At 35.9% G+C, this 15,251-nt stretch overlaps 1 protein-coding gene across 7 annotated transcripts; it reads right to left on the bottom strand.

The window, feature by feature from the left end:
* Positions 1 to 750: 750 nt before the first annotated feature.
* On the bottom strand, positions 751 to 15,122 carry LOC140842422 (uncharacterized). 7 transcript variants are annotated; one of them, XM_073210319.1, is made up of 16 exons: positions 14,971 to 15,122; positions 14,053 to 14,519; positions 13,536 to 13,769; positions 13,375 to 13,459; positions 11,968 to 12,082; positions 9,166 to 9,366; positions 8,682 to 8,858; positions 7,598 to 8,519; positions 7,193 to 7,413; positions 5,682 to 5,786; positions 3,297 to 3,686; positions 2,912 to 3,172; positions 2,255 to 2,588; positions 2,025 to 2,173; positions 1,716 to 1,941; positions 751 to 1,343 (listed from the first exon to the last, which is right to left on the bottom strand). In XM_073210319.1, the coding sequence occupies exons 2-16, from the start codon at positions 14,189 to 14,191 to the stop codon at positions 943 to 945; spliced, it is 3,960 nt and encodes a 1,319-aa protein (XP_073066420.1). In that variant the 5' UTR covers positions 14,192 to 14,519; positions 14,971 to 15,122; the 3' UTR covers positions 751 to 942. The 7 variants fall into 7 exon arrangements, with proteins under 7 accessions (XP_073066420.1, XP_073066422.1, XP_073066421.1 ...); XM_073210321.1 differs by having other exon boundaries at positions 11,995 to 12,082; XM_073210320.1 differs by having other exon boundaries at positions 14,071 to 14,519.
* Between the last annotated feature and the right edge of the window lie 129 nt (positions 15,123 to 15,251).

Raw genomic sequence — 15,251 nt, 5'->3', positions numbered from 1 at the left:
ATGTAAACTACATTAGACAAATCTTGTTTGATAGGTTCGAATTTGGTAAAGAGAATCGAATTTTTGACTGTTAGTTAAATGTTTATTTATTCCACCGGTTCAGATCTACTTTAAGGGAGTAAGTCGTGAGATGGAAAAATAAACATATATTATATATTTTTGACATAAAAAATAATATATTTCGTTCAAATCAAAATATCACACAATTTTTTAATAAAATAACTTTCAAAAAATTGTATTTTGCAGTGAAAAATGATATGTATAGTCGAATATCCATTTCACAAAGTTGACTCGCGATGAGTTTTTTGTATTACAACAAATGTTTTACTAAGAAATTTAGGAGTTCCCAAAAATTTATAAAAAGTTGTAACAATAAAGTATAGATCAAAACTTGAAGGGTTTTATCATCTAATGTATTACTCAATTGATTTGTACGAATCCTTTTTCATTTAGATTTTAGTATCGATTGTTATTTGTTGGACATTATATCCATCTTAATATCATTGATTATGAAAATTCTGATTTAACAATATTCAAAATATTTTAGTTGATTTATATAATCCATTAAATATAACTATTATACGCGTGCACTATATTAAAAAAAATGTAAAAGAATTTTATAGTAATTCTTTATCCAAACTTATTTAAAAAATGATGAATACATAAATCAACCTTGTTCAAGCTGAAAATGGCCGATCATAGTTCCTCCACGCAAGCTATTCACCTCTAAATATGAGTTGCAAACCAAGCAACAAGTAAAGCTAAAATTTCATTTGCAATAGCGATTAGAACCACCAAATTATATGTGGCAGCACTGCAGGAAACCGAAAGACATGCATTGTACACCACTCAGCATCGGATGAACATACTAACACTAGTTGGCAAATCTGGATATGGAAACATATCATTTGCAGGCATTGCTGGAGCATGATTATTCATGACCTATGGCAACTCCAGGACAGGAAGATCCAGATTCGAAGTTGGCAGGACAACTTGTAGATTAGGTCTAACTTGAGATACAAGGTTTGCTTGCATCTGCTGCGCCAACAGTAGTGGTGGTGGAGAATTTAGAATTAGTAACCCAGAGGAGGCTGCAGGAAGTCTGACGACTTGCAGGTGTGTAGCCATCGCACGATACTCCCAGCCGGTATGGGGATTACCTGAAGGGGTGATGGCACCAATGAGTGGCGGTCTAGAGGGGGTACTTGAGAAAAGAGCTGGTGCACGTTGAACAGGTGGAACTATAGAATTTAGATTGGCGATACAGGAAGGTCTAGTAGTTGGAGTTGCAGAATGCAGCGTTGAAGCAGATTGAAGGTGCTGCCGGAGACGCTCTGGATCACCTGCAATTAAAACGGGCACCATGTCAAGTGTATGGGGCATAAAACCCCAGAAACGTAAAAGATCAGTAAGATTGGGTGAAAGTAAACTTCTACGGTCTGTGAAGCAAAGACGACCAACTGCAATAACGCAATCAGATCGGTTCCACATTTTTAGCCAGAGTTAATTCATGCACATCGGTAAGTCAGGCCCACAACAAATGGTGGTCAGTGGACAGCATCTTAACCATGACTTTATAACAAAATTCATTTATCGCATGATAATTAATTGCTCAAAATAAAATAAAAAACAAAAACATCATTATAAGTTATAACTAAGTCAAGAGAAATGGCAAGAATTTGCAGTTCTCAAATGGTAAGAAAAGGTTAATATACCTTGTTGCATTCCTAGGAGGTCAGAAGGCCTGTGATCCAGGCATTTGGATCTGAAAGCCTCGGCCAACATTTTATTCATGAGAACTAGGACCTGATTCTTGCCAAATACATTCTTTTTCAGAGTATATTCCGCTTCAGTGTTCTTGAGCTTCATATCATAATCATTGCGTATTTTAGCAATCATTTCCTGTATCTCCATCTCACATTCAGATTTGATCTTTGAAATCTGTTTAAACAAAGAAAGTATATTGCCATGAACATTAAAACACCATGTGGAATATGATCGAGATTAAAAATTCGGACACCAACCACTTCTTTCTGACTTTTCTCCAAATTTTCAGATTCTTTCTGCATCCTTTCTAGTTCAATTTGAAGTGGTTCATCAGACAAATCTGGAGTTGAATAGCAAGTAGTAACCTGATGAGTACTATGGGCATGGCTAGGTATATTAAGATGGCCTGCATTAATTCCCAGATGTAAGGCATCATGATTTGGAATATCTTGAACTCTAGCCCCAGGGCATGAATCAAGGTGATTACCATGTAGTTGTGAATTTTCTCGACTTTCAGAACTAGGTTCATGTAAAAGCATTTCACCCTCCCCAGCCTCAGCAGTGGGAAAGGAGCTACCTCCTCGGGCATGATTTTGATGTTCAACTTCAAAAGTTGGAAATTGATTGCCGCCGAGAGTTGCATCAACAGATATGGAATGCAGCTGCTCATTGTCAGTTTCTGGTGCTCCATGATTGGACAGGAGTGGGTTGTCCACAGCCTGAACAAGTTTTGAGGCTGAAACCTCAACCTGCGAACTGCTTTGATTCTCCAGTTGTAGCTCAGCAGACACCGAATTTTGAGGAATTTGTTCTCCTGGTACCTGATCACGACTTCCAAGTTACTTTTGCAGTGCTGTGCTGTTAACTAATTGCCAAAGTATGTCCAATGCAAATAACTTTATGATGAGAATAAACGGGGGCATGGAAATTGATGTTCAATTCATTTCAAATGAATTTCACATCATGACCTCAAAATAAGACGCACATGATACAATCTGAAAAAGATAATGAATAGGACAACTAAGCTTACAGGGAAACTAGAGCTGTTAACTAACCTAAGTGAAAAATGAAAGTTTACCCAACCCAAGATCAATGGGCAAAAAACTACGGAAAGTATTCCAAATTGTGATTCAAGAGGCACTACCTGCTGCAGCAACAAACCATAACAATTTGGAGAGGCTGCCATTAGCTCTGAACATACCAAATGCTCTTCAGGAACAGGTAAAGCTGCAACGGCCACTTCATCGGGTCTATTTCTTAAATTCTCCACAGCATCAACCAAACCAACTGCTTCTACATTATCAGACTCCTCATCAGGAGTGTTAGCCACTCCATTAGGAACACGATCAAGCACCACTTTACGAACATCTCCATACATCACAACTGGTTGAGTTTCATCAGAAACCTGTTGTCTCCGAGCAGACAGGTCCATAGAAACAATTTCATCAGTACAATTGAAGTACTTTGATTGATTAGGGTTCTACAGCATACTTTTCACTTGGTATATTAGAATCTGTCAAATCACTTACAGTTTCAATTGGAGCGCTACAGCATACTGCCTCAGATGGTGCACTAATAGATGTCACAGATGGTGCCACCTCATTCCTACCCTTACTAACTATTCCACTTTCAGCAACTTTATCCTCCATTGCCATTTTCTCTTGTATAGGGATCTGGCCTTCAGCGTGCTCTTCATCAACATTAGATGGTTCCTTACTAATGCCTTCTTCCACTAACAAGTTGCCAGATTCGACAAAGTTCTCAGAACAATGCAAATAGATCCTCTTTAGAGTTCGCAGTCTCGAATAAACTGATGTCACTTGTTCTTCAGTACATTGATAATCTAGAAGCCGTTTTGCTGACATGAGAGAATCCTTCTTATCAACTTTTTGTTTCAAGATTGAGGCTGCAATCCAACACTAGCAGCATAAAAGTAGAATCATATTTGTTAGGGTGTGCAACAGTAGCAGGTGACTGAGTCAGTGTAGACAAGTCTGCAAAACCTTACTTTTCAACATGGTAGTTAAGGTATTGAAGAAACATACGAGTGAGAAATAAAATACTCCTTTTCAATGGACATCCCACTAACTGTTACATATTGGACCAAGCAAGCAGTAACATACATTTAAGAATAGAAGAAATATTATGGGACAAATTAGTGTGCTGCCTCCTACCATCTAGAAAAAAACCATGAACCCAGGGAATCACATGCCCATATATTTTAGCAAAAAGAAAGATATACATTGTGCTCCAAGATATCCCATTGAAAATTTTCTGCCAAACCAAAAGAGAGCAAAAATAGATACCTATATGAGGAAATACATTTTTTATCATATGCACAACAGTAAATTTTTGAGATTAATGAGCAAGTATGGGCGAAAAGCATGTACCTATTTGGTTTTGCTTAATATTCTTGGGAATCCATGTACACATTTTTCAGCAAGTTAGTGTTAAACCAGTTGAGCAGGAATTTCATGTGTCTTATAATGTTAATGCAAATGATTATGTTCCAATCAGGAGTAAGTGGCTGTGGACGGTGGATAATTTGTCATTTCAACCTAATTGTTATGATATTAATTCTATCATTATTTAAGTTATGAGAAGTTGATACTTGTAATAGAAATAAAAGGCCGTAAACTAACTGTTGCAACATTTTCAGTGATTAAAAGATAAACTTTGAAAAATTCAAGACAAGCTTACGAAAACTTCTCATTCAAGAGTGTGGAGTGCAGTCTACAGCTTTGAGCATCATTCTCAGTCAGGGTAGTTGACAATTTTGTTGATGTGCAATTCATGAACTTTTTGCTAAATTACAAAGTACCCCAATAGTTGCTTTTTACAACTTCAAAACAATAATTATGTGTCGTAACATACTGCTTTACAACTTTAACTCCAAAACAGGAATGCAAACTCCGATCTCTTAAGGTCGGGAAAATTACGTGAAAAGAAACAAGCACGTAAAATTAAATCATTCGCCAATCATGGAACGTCTGTTTTGCTGGCTTGAATAATGCTGGCCATTGACTGTTATTTAAAATCTTCCCTTTTCTGTACTTTTCTTTTCTTTCTTTTTTCCAAAAAAGGACAACCATTCAATGCTTTTATTGATGATAACAAGCAGCAATACATGGAAGGGGGGACTAGGACAAAATTGCTTCCAAAATCGGATGATGAGGAAAAATGAAACTGCTGGACGCCTGGTCAAAATATGAAGCTTTGTTGGTGACCAGCAGCAACAGCAGGTGGTGGTCGAGAAGAGATATTTGAAGCTGGGGGAATTGTAGTAAAAGAATAGGAGAAGAAAAGGAAAGAACGAGAACTGCAAAAGAACAAAAACTGTGGGAAAAATAGAGTGCGGTTTGAGAGGTGGCACCTTCTGGCAGCAATGGTGGATGAGAGAAAGGACGGGTAATTGGCACAGAAGCAAGATAGATAAAAAGGAAAGGAAAAAGGAAAAGTAATGAAAACAGGAAAGAAGTGAGATGAGAAGAATTTATGCTAGATTACAAAAAATTTGGATTTTTCCATAATGTGTTAAAAAATATGATTATAATCTGAGTATTCTCTCTCTCCGAACTCTAGTTCATTGACTTCTATAAACTAAGTTGTTTCTGCTTTGATCTTGAGTGAACTCCATTGTCCAGCACCAAACTTTCTAATAAATGACATTTCTCGTCTCTATCCAATGTATCTATAAACTTCGCAGTGTTAATTAACAAAAAAATGTTATCCTAGCCAAGATTAGGCACAAGGATAATGACATCAGAATAATCCAACCAAGCATGTCAGTCGCAAGAAAAGTTCATTTTTATATAAATAGCATAAGCAAAAGAACATGTAAAAGGTTGATCGATGTTGTGACGCACGCATTTGTGTAAATCTAAGAATTTGTCATCCACGGAAAAGAAACTGACCAGAGATATTTGTAAAGCCTGGACATATGCTGGCGAGTCAGTGCTGACTTGGTGATTCTTGATGACATATTTAAGAAATCGTCTCACCATATCCATGACAACTTCCTGCATTTGATACCATGTAGACTTGTTAGATACTAGGGTGATCTATGAAGCACAAGGTATCACTGATGTTCGAAGGTTCAGTCAGACAATCGCTATCGCTTCGAGACACTACAATTTGAAAAGAAAGGATTCACTTTTCATTTCTAGAATCACAAAACGAAGTCCTCGTGATAAATTAAAAAATATTAAAAAGATGTAAACTTTATCTAACAAATAGAGAAGGCTAACTGCAAGCCCTGAAGAAGAATATGAGCTTCCAACATCCTATTTGTGATTCAGTTTTAACTTGCATTTAGGAGCTTCCAAAATGGCATAATGAAGTCTTCCGACTATATTTTTCAGTACGTGATTTTTCACCACTACATCATCTAAAGCAATTTCTTTTCTTCTTAAGCACAAACATCAACTAAAATGCCTGCCTGCTTAGTTGTCAGCTAAGGTACAATTTCTAATCTTCAAACTTAAGATAGAAAGTTTTAGCCCACATACTAGGGATGTTCACAAGTCTGTTCGTTTTGACTCGATTTTATTTCAGTTTTAGAAATATATAATCCAATATCCGAACCATTTAGTACGGTTCAATTTTCTACTAAAACGGTTCGGTTATTTCGGTTTGGTTTATTCGGGTTGGACAATTATTTAAATTAGTAATTAAAGTGTTTTTTAAATATAATTTAATATCTTTTTAGTAATACATTTTATGAAACATTTAAATATAAAGTAAAAATAAATTAAATAATTATTAATCAACTAAAAATTATAGTTAATTCACTAAATATCATTTTATAAAATATATAATCTATATAAAAATAATATTATTAATCTAATTAAATTAAGGGTTGTTCGGTCGATTCGATTTTGACATATAGAAACCGAAACTGAACCATATAAACTTCGGTTTTAACATTTATATCCAAAATAAATAATTTGGTTTTTGGTTCGGTTCAGTTTCCTATTTTCTTAGTTTGGATTTTCGATTTATTCCGTTTAAACCAAAGATAGAACACCCCTACTACAGATTGTGAAAAATATGTCTAAAACTTTCAGTCCCAAGCAGGGGCACAACAAGAAAAGCTGACTATCTTGACTACCAAAGCTTTTGGGGTAATGATGGTTTCACAAATCAGACAAAAGTACACAGTCCATGACTGAACCAGTTCATATCTTGTAAATAATGACATGAATTTCATTAAAATAAGTTTGTCTGCTTCACCCAGTAAGGGGAATGTGAACATGAGAATATGGGGAAAATGAATGACATGATTTTGTTAGTTCCACATGCATCTCTGTCTAGGGTTTCAATTGTAGATATCAGTTAAAACACGAGTTAAAGCACTTTAAATCAGACAGTTTTATGCTCTAGCAATTTTTTTTTTTGAAGCATAAAAAGAAAAAGGGATTGATACCGAGAGTTGAAGATTTTGGCACAGTTTTATAGTCTCTCCTTCCAGAAAACCATAGAGGTTCTTCTGCTCATCGAATAATACGCCTCTGTCCTCTGGGTCACCCACATCAACCTCAGGACCATAAGAGCTCTGACCATACTTACAATTTGGATAACTGTCAGAAGTAACACTTTCTGTCCAAAAGGACTTAGATTTATCACAGGTAAAGATAGTTGAAGACCCTGCATCAGAACCAGAAAATTAATAGTATTTTTTGTCTAGATATTCAAGTTACACCGTATTTTTCTATGAAGTCAAGGAATGTAGCATATTTCTCCATGAAGACAAGGAATGTAGCAAAGTAAAGACATCTAAAATGATCAAAAGTAATCAGGTAATAATTGGGAATATCTCTGGATTTCTAACCTCCTCCCTCAGAACAGGCAGCTTGAGTGACTTGATGCTCTCCCAGTTCAAATTGAACTGAGGATGGATTCGAGTTTTCACGAAGAACCCTTTTATGCCTCTTTGCAACGATATCTTTCTCAGCCTCTGGTGATCCATTCATGTATTGTACTCTCTTCCGATTTCGTGAACATGAACCCCTGAAATGCCTCCAAGGTGGATCTTTTCTATTCAACAGGTTTTTCCAAAAAATGTATGGCTCCTGTCCATCTTTCGACTGATTTTTTGCCTCACCAAGCAACGGAATATTCATGCTATAGTTTTCAGCACTCAACCGAACTTCCGAAATCACACTCAGACCAATTGTTTTACAACTTTCAGAAAGTATGGCCTGGAACTCCTGGGTGACTTCATTCAAAACTGATTGCCCAGATGAAACGACAAAAGCGGTATTGTTACTGCATGCATGATAATCATCTAATTGGTTGAGTAGATACGAAGCACCCCACATGAGTAAAGAGTCACTAGTGGTCCGGCTGAAAGTTTGCAAATTATTATCAAGCTTCAGATTTTTCTTTGCAAGGACTAGGGCTCTTTCTTCAACAGTACAGGATGAATATAACCTGAAAACTTTCATCTGTTCAGCTTTTGAATCAATTGATATCTTCTGTAGCGCTCTAATATCATTTGCTGGATTCCAGTCGCTGTCATATAAGACAATGATATCCACTGCTAAAAGTTTGATGGTCGAAGAACAAGCACGGTTTTCCAACAGAAAAGCAAATTGCCCAGTTTCCTTTTTATTGAATCGATTTACAGCAGCCTGCCTCTTAGGAAGGCTAACCCTAGCATCAACACGTTCATAAGTATTTGGACCATATTTTTGGCTCAAAAAATCATCTAATATGTCTCCGATTGATGCCCCTCCAGAGCGACATATTGACTGTCAAAATAGCAAATGAATTCAAGAAGAGCCATAGAGATCACGAAAATATATATGTGAACCTGTTCAACAAACAATATAGCATGCACAAAGCTACGAATACAATCGAGTGAACAAAATCACACATGCATATAATCGAAAAGTATCTTTCGCTTGATATACCTGATGAAGTATCAGAGTTTTTAACCCTCGAGTCATACTCTCTGTGAGCATTACATCAAGAAGTTGTAATTTTCCACTTGCTTTTATGCCGACGTCCAACACCTCTGCAGCAGGGCATTTCTCAGCAAGCATGTGTTCTTGTAAAGACAAGTCCACAAGGTAAGGGTGATCACAACACTGTTAAGAAAAACGTGAATCGTATTGAAACTAACTACTTGCAAAAAGCATGTAGAATGGAAAAGTGCTATTTTTGTGGCATATAGATGAGAGGTTGGTTAATGGTTATGCATTTCACATACACAAATTTCAGTAACTATTACACAAACCCAAAATAGGTCTTGGCAGCCACAGCTGGTCAACGACTTCCAACTGACATGAAAATGTACTCTCATTCAGGGCACAGCAGCATACCACTAATGAAAGATGCACTCATTGACCAAATAGTTACTGTAGTTGTGTAATTGGAGAGAATGTGCGAGCAAACCTTTCGAACATTTAGAAGAATATCTGGGAGGGCCCCAACAGAATCATTCCTCGAACAAGAGCGAAGAGGAATAGAGTTAGAAAGAAGGGTAGAACAATACAGCTCAAGTTGAAGGTTTGATATCTGAGAAGGAACCCAATACTCAAGGAACTTGGATGCTTCAGAAGTGCTTTTGTTTGAGCTAGAACGTGACACTCTCTCCTGTAATTCAACAAGATTTTCCTGCGTCAGATTTCAGGCCCAGTTTCTAAAAATTACCATGAGAATCAAGCCAAGAGAATACATTAAGGCATTCCAACATCATATCCTCACAAAAGAAATATCAAAAGAATGAAAATAATGATAAATAAAATATCAAGACAATGATAAGTAAAGAACCTTTTATGTGACTCAAACCTGCGATGCAAGTTATGGGAAACGAATGTTTGTCCAAGGGACTGATTGATTGGCATGCTACATAAATAACTCAAACATGGACAGATGGGTCAACATCATGGTTCGCCATCACAATCACAGAGGCCGTCGAAGAGGCCACTATTCCAATTCCAATGACATTTCACATAATCGTGTTGAAAGTCACGGATATTTTTAAAAAAATTGGAAAAATACTTAAAAATATGTCAATCACAATAATATTTAAAAGGAACATATTTTATAAAATAAAAAATTATAACTTATCCTTTTTAAATCTTACGTACACTTCATTAAAACATAAATTTTAGCTCAAATCGAAACAAAATTTCCTTGTCAAATCAGTAAATTAAGGGGGAAAAACACACACTAAGTGAGAATACCAAATAACTGAAATAAGTGCCGTAGAAATCAAAGAGAATAAGAGAACAGATTATAAAATTTAACCGAATGAAAACCTCATTTGGTATGATTCATATACACCAAATCAAAGAGAGCAAATTAAAATTAATAATTGATGTATGTAAAGAAAATAAATTATCGATGTGAAATTTGCCAACTTGCTTTGTCTGATTGCAGCTGTGGAATTGGCTTCTCACGTCTGAACATTGTCTTTTTTCTTCGTCTAAAATGACTCTTCATGTTGCAAAAAGAAATATTTCCCAGAAACCTTTTTATCAACTTGTAAAATTTACAATCTCAGGAAACTGTTTCGTTTGGTGTTCCCGTTCCGATACGATATAAAATCGGTTATGTTTTGATCACTTTTAATTCGCGGAAAACTCTTCCGCGTCTTTTGTTTGGACCTTTAAAATTTCTTTTGAATAAAATAAAGTTTCCTATCAAAAAAAAAAAAACACTTATGCCCAGAACTTCGTCGCGGTAGCTATCGTTCCCGTTAAGGAATGGTTGTTCTACGGCCGCGATAAAAAACCATGGTCAGAGCTTTTAGTATGACTGAATTAATAATAGTAGCCTACTTGTCCAAAGTCAGATTTTATTAAACCGATAAAGTTCCCTAAATGTTGTTTCACAGACCATATTGATTTAAAAGTCCAACCACCCCATGACATCACTGTATGACATCCTTGTTTAGGTAATTAATTGGTGAGTTTATTATTCCTTCTTAGTTTTTTCCGTCAAAAATGAGCCATCAGACTCACTTTCCATCTTATAAACCCTTTCCTATTAACCCAATCTTTCATCAACTTGTATTACCATCATACGAGTCTAAGTCCGAGTCAATTGCTGCTAGATGCATGTCTGGTATACATTGTATTGTATTTCAAATAAAGCACTCGGTTATTACAAAATATTTTTACTTGGGATAAAAAATTCTGTGACAACTTTTTTTTGGCCCTCCTCGTTTCATTTTGAGTCTAACACTTGAATCTTGCCACACTTTCTTGAAGGTAGGTACATCAAACTGTCCACGTTGAATTTGCTAAACCATCTAAAGTTTCCTACTCTATCATTTATGATTTATCGAGGACACTCAGGTATTTTTCTTATATGTTCACCTCTAATTCGATCCATTCTTCTGTGCTCATTCACCCACCCTATCATTCTCTTTCAAATACGCAATAGAAAACTAGCTAAAGAACATGCCCATAGAACTTTATTTTTAATTTTAGAGGATTTGTCCTGTCACGTAAAACCCCCATTGATTTAACAAATCTTTTTAAATTTGTAAACTAAACCATGATATCTTAATTACAATAATCCAAGTGATTGCCCTCCGTCTAAAATCAATTATCCCTTAACTTTCCTACTGAATCAATAGCAATGCAAATATTATTTTTCCTATATAGCTCGCTTTTCTCCTACATTCGCCTTCATAAGTCCAACTCCTCATCGACTACACCTATAATCTCATCATTCAAAACCATGCAATTCTAACAGTTGAACACCATAAAATACAGTCTTGTATGTCCTAGGTTAACTTGTCTAAATATTAACTCAATGAGATATGGGCTATATGCAAAGCCTCGGTTTACCTAACATTGATACAAAAATCTTTACTGCTGCCTCTAGTAGTCATTATAATTTTTACCATTTGCTACTCCATTTATTACAGTAAAAAATTAATGGAAATTCATTTTAGAAGAGTAAGACAGAATAAATAAACATTTATATATGTAAAGTAAACAATGTATTCCTTCTCAATTTAACTGCATGGTAATATGTCAGTAACCCCCAACAATTCATGCGCAAGGTTCTATATATCACATGTGGCAATATGGACCCTCCAAAAATTCCTATAAATAAAGATGTCATTTCAGGTGCTTCATAGATGATTATTATTTGTCCAAACAGAAATAGTTGAGAAAACAATCCGTTCCTTTTTTACAGTTTGAAATAGAAGTTTTAGGCATTTCGTGAAAGACCAACCTCTCGAGTAGCACATGAAAGACCAACCTCACGAGTAGATGAGCTGCAGCCTACGTCCTCATTTACCACATCACTACAAGAGCACTGTTCCTGCTTTGGTGAATCACGATTAACCCTGCAGGAAAAATCATATACTATTCAGTTCAAGAAAGATGGAATTAATTTGCCCTTTTCGTATTGGCATTTTTTTTCAAGTGTGAGGGTTGCAAGAAGGAAATGCAATCTTATAAATTTTGACATGACAAAATAAACTAGAGTTGTGTATGTAAAAATTTACGATGAAAACCAAGCAAGCAAAAATAACAGCGTCTCTGGAAACTAGAAGTAACAAAAACATCTCAAACAAGATACGAGAAATACATGAAAAGGGGCCCATCCACTATGAATTGTGTTGCATTAGCAAGTGGAGACATCATGAAAAAACACATAACAGCAGCAACAACCAGATGTTCATATTTAAAAGTATAAAAAAAATTATTGTTTATCGTTTTTGTTTTCTAGTGTGACCAAGAGAACTACTCCCAGAAAATAATAGATTTGAACTTTATTTGCCATTTCCAAAATCCAAACAAAAAGATGCCTCCGTGTGAAGACTAAGGTTATGCATCCCATCCAGAAATCAAGATAAACTGGACAACAAACCTAGTCGGTATTAGTTAACTAAGGGCAATCTATTTGCACCTCTTGGCCCTAGATAAAAGATGGTAAATCTGGTACCGCAATGGTTACTCTAACCTTTAGAAGTCCTCTACCACATAAAGGGAAAGGATCAAACATAAAAACGCATGAATGATCCTTTCGCAAGAGGCAACTGTTATCAGCAAACATTTCCATGGCACCTGTCACAGATCATAGCACCAGTTATAGCATTCCAAATGTTTTATTGCACTTCAACCTCTTGAGGAAGGATCCATAAAAGTGCTTAATAAATGGCCAATAAGTATCTTTAGCACAGTCGACATTTGCTAACACGCTCAGTTGAAAACAACCCCCCACCCCACCTTACCCTACCCTACCCCAAAACCATCCCCACCCAAAAAAAAAAAAAAACAGAAACAGAAAAAATATTATTTTGATGTGGCATTCAACAAGGGCCAAGCAGCTTTATTGATTTCAAAAGTCATGAAGCTACATGTCATTTCTCTGTAACTTGTTGTATTCCATCCCCATTCCCCTATGTGAGCACCTTATGGTCTTTTAATGCCTATGAGCATTAAACATAACAAAATTTACAATGAACAATCAGCCTGCTCTTGTTTGTTAGATGATGAAAAATCAACGTAGCACATACAAAAGCAAAGATGGAACCACATGCTGCTTGCAAGTTAATATTCATAAACTTCTCAAACATGCACAACGAGTAAAGTTAGGTTTATACAGAATCAGAGATTGTATATGGCAATATACCTTTTTATTTTGGAGCATAGAACACAAGTCCCCAGGAGACCTTGATTCTCACACTTCGTCGATGATGATGGAATACTCTCTACAACTGCCAGTTAAAAGGTTTTACTGTCTACCACTGATACCAGTAAAATCCGAATGTGAATCTATTGTGTCCATCATACCTTTTGGGCCCATAAATTGTTCACCACTTTCCGAATTTATAGAAACAACTTGTGATATTTCCAAGGAAGTTGAGCATTCTGGCTCAGGAGCATCTATATTAATAGACAAACGATTTCCCGGTAGTTTTTCAGAACCGTTAAAACTTTTCTTGGAATCTTTAACACCAGTTCTATCTGGGTTGTCAGCACAAACATGAGATGATCTATTAGGTTCGTCCAGCGCCCCATCAACATCTAACATAAGATATAATGAAAAAAATATATGTCATCCCTAAACTCATTGTATTAAGATTAATCACATGTGTCATCAGATCTCCAATCTAACTCCAGTTAGTTACCGTAGTTAGACACAACATGCACTGTTGGAAGTGGAGAAAAAGGAAAGTATTAACACATTATATCACAATTTTTTAATAATTAGCAGAGATAATAAAGACAATGGATCTAACAGGTTAGAAGATAAATTTGAAAGAATTTTCCACTATTAGAAGTATCAATGCAAGAGAAAATGGCTCACACGTACGGAATTGTTTACCTACAACAATTTGCATGACACGCTGTCTTTTAAATAACCCCTTGAAGGTACGGGCATTCATTTTATTTCCATTTATAAAATGGAAATCCATGTCAAGTTTAGCTTTCTTAGATTCCACCATCGCCTACTCTCAGTTCTCTTTCTCCCTCTGACCTAAGAGTCCAAGTTCTTTTGCAGATTGCTGGAATCCAGAAGAACTTGGCCATACATTTTTATTAGTCCTATCAGACATTCAAATAGGACTCAGTGCCCGCTGTTTTTTAGTTCCTTCAGATTTTTTTTCGCTGGAGGTGTCAGAGGTGGCGTCCCCTTCTCAAGACCCTTGGACTTCTGCGAACAACGTGGCTACAAATCTTTTCCATTACTTGGTGTTTTCTTCAACTTAGTGCTATCCAACGCATCCTTGAAATGTCGCCCGATCGAGTGTCACTAGCCATTCTCAGCTTCAGCTGTAGCCATAAATTCAGAAGCTTAAAATTCTTAGAGGACATCGATATCGAAATAAACTCGGAAAAAAAACTTCCAAAAAAAACAACCAACATATGTCTGAATTTGATGCTTTCTCTTGAAATCCTCAAATACCAGTAGATAAGTTAAAACCTCTTTCAAATCACCCTACCATCACTTTCATTGTCATGATCCATATATTCAACTTCTCCACCAATCCACAGTTACAACAAAACAAATTACAAAAAAAAAACACTCATAAAATCCAAACATCTATCCGATACACAGTAAAACACCAGACATGCATGCCCGAATAAACAAGAACACATAAAACATTTTGCTAGACAAACCCGTCAGCACAAAACAAACAAAAGTCCGCAGCAATGTGAGCAGATAACTCAACAAGCAGAAATTAACAAAAAGCTTCAGCAAACAAAGTTGAAAAAAATGTACCTTTCAAACGCAAATAAAACCCTAGATTGTAGCAAGGAATGGGCTGTAAGTATAGAATTCAAAAATTTGAGAGAGGGAATCAAAGGAAACCAGGAAGGAATTTTATCCTCGATTGTACATTATAAGCACGGTGATTATGATTTTTTTAGGAGGATTATGAGTATTCATGTCCCGTGATATTATTATTTATATTATATATTTAATGAGAAAAAGGGAAAAAATACAAAGGCATCCGATTGGAGAGTGTAAATTTGCTTAGTTTGCATTGAGTCTCTTTAGAA

Source organism: Primulina eburnea, chromosome 10 (genome assembly GCF_022965805.1).
Source record: "Primulina eburnea isolate SZY01 chromosome 10, ASM2296580v1, whole genome shotgun sequence".
Taxonomy (NCBI): domain Eukaryota; kingdom Viridiplantae; phylum Streptophyta; class Magnoliopsida; order Lamiales; family Gesneriaceae; genus Primulina; species Primulina eburnea.
The sequence above is the reverse complement of the archived record's forward strand: the minus strand, read 5'-3'. Positions and strand labels throughout refer to the sequence as shown.

What these genes read in the sequence shown, in the direction of transcription:
- LOC140842422 (XM_073210319.1), bottom strand. Translation starts at nt 14,191, where the DNA reads ATGGTGGAATCTAAGAAAGCTAAACTTGACATGGATTTCCATTTTATA. An exon ending in GCCAAAATCTTCAACTCTCG is followed by an intron (nt 5,787 to 7,192) that starts GTATCAATCCCT and finishes TATCAAATGCAG; the next exon opens with GAAGTTGTCATGGATATGGT. An exon ending in AGAAAATTCACAACTACATG is followed by an intron (nt 2,174 to 2,254) that starts GTAATCACCTTG and finishes GAATTAATGCAG; the next exon opens with GCCATCTTAATATACCTAGC.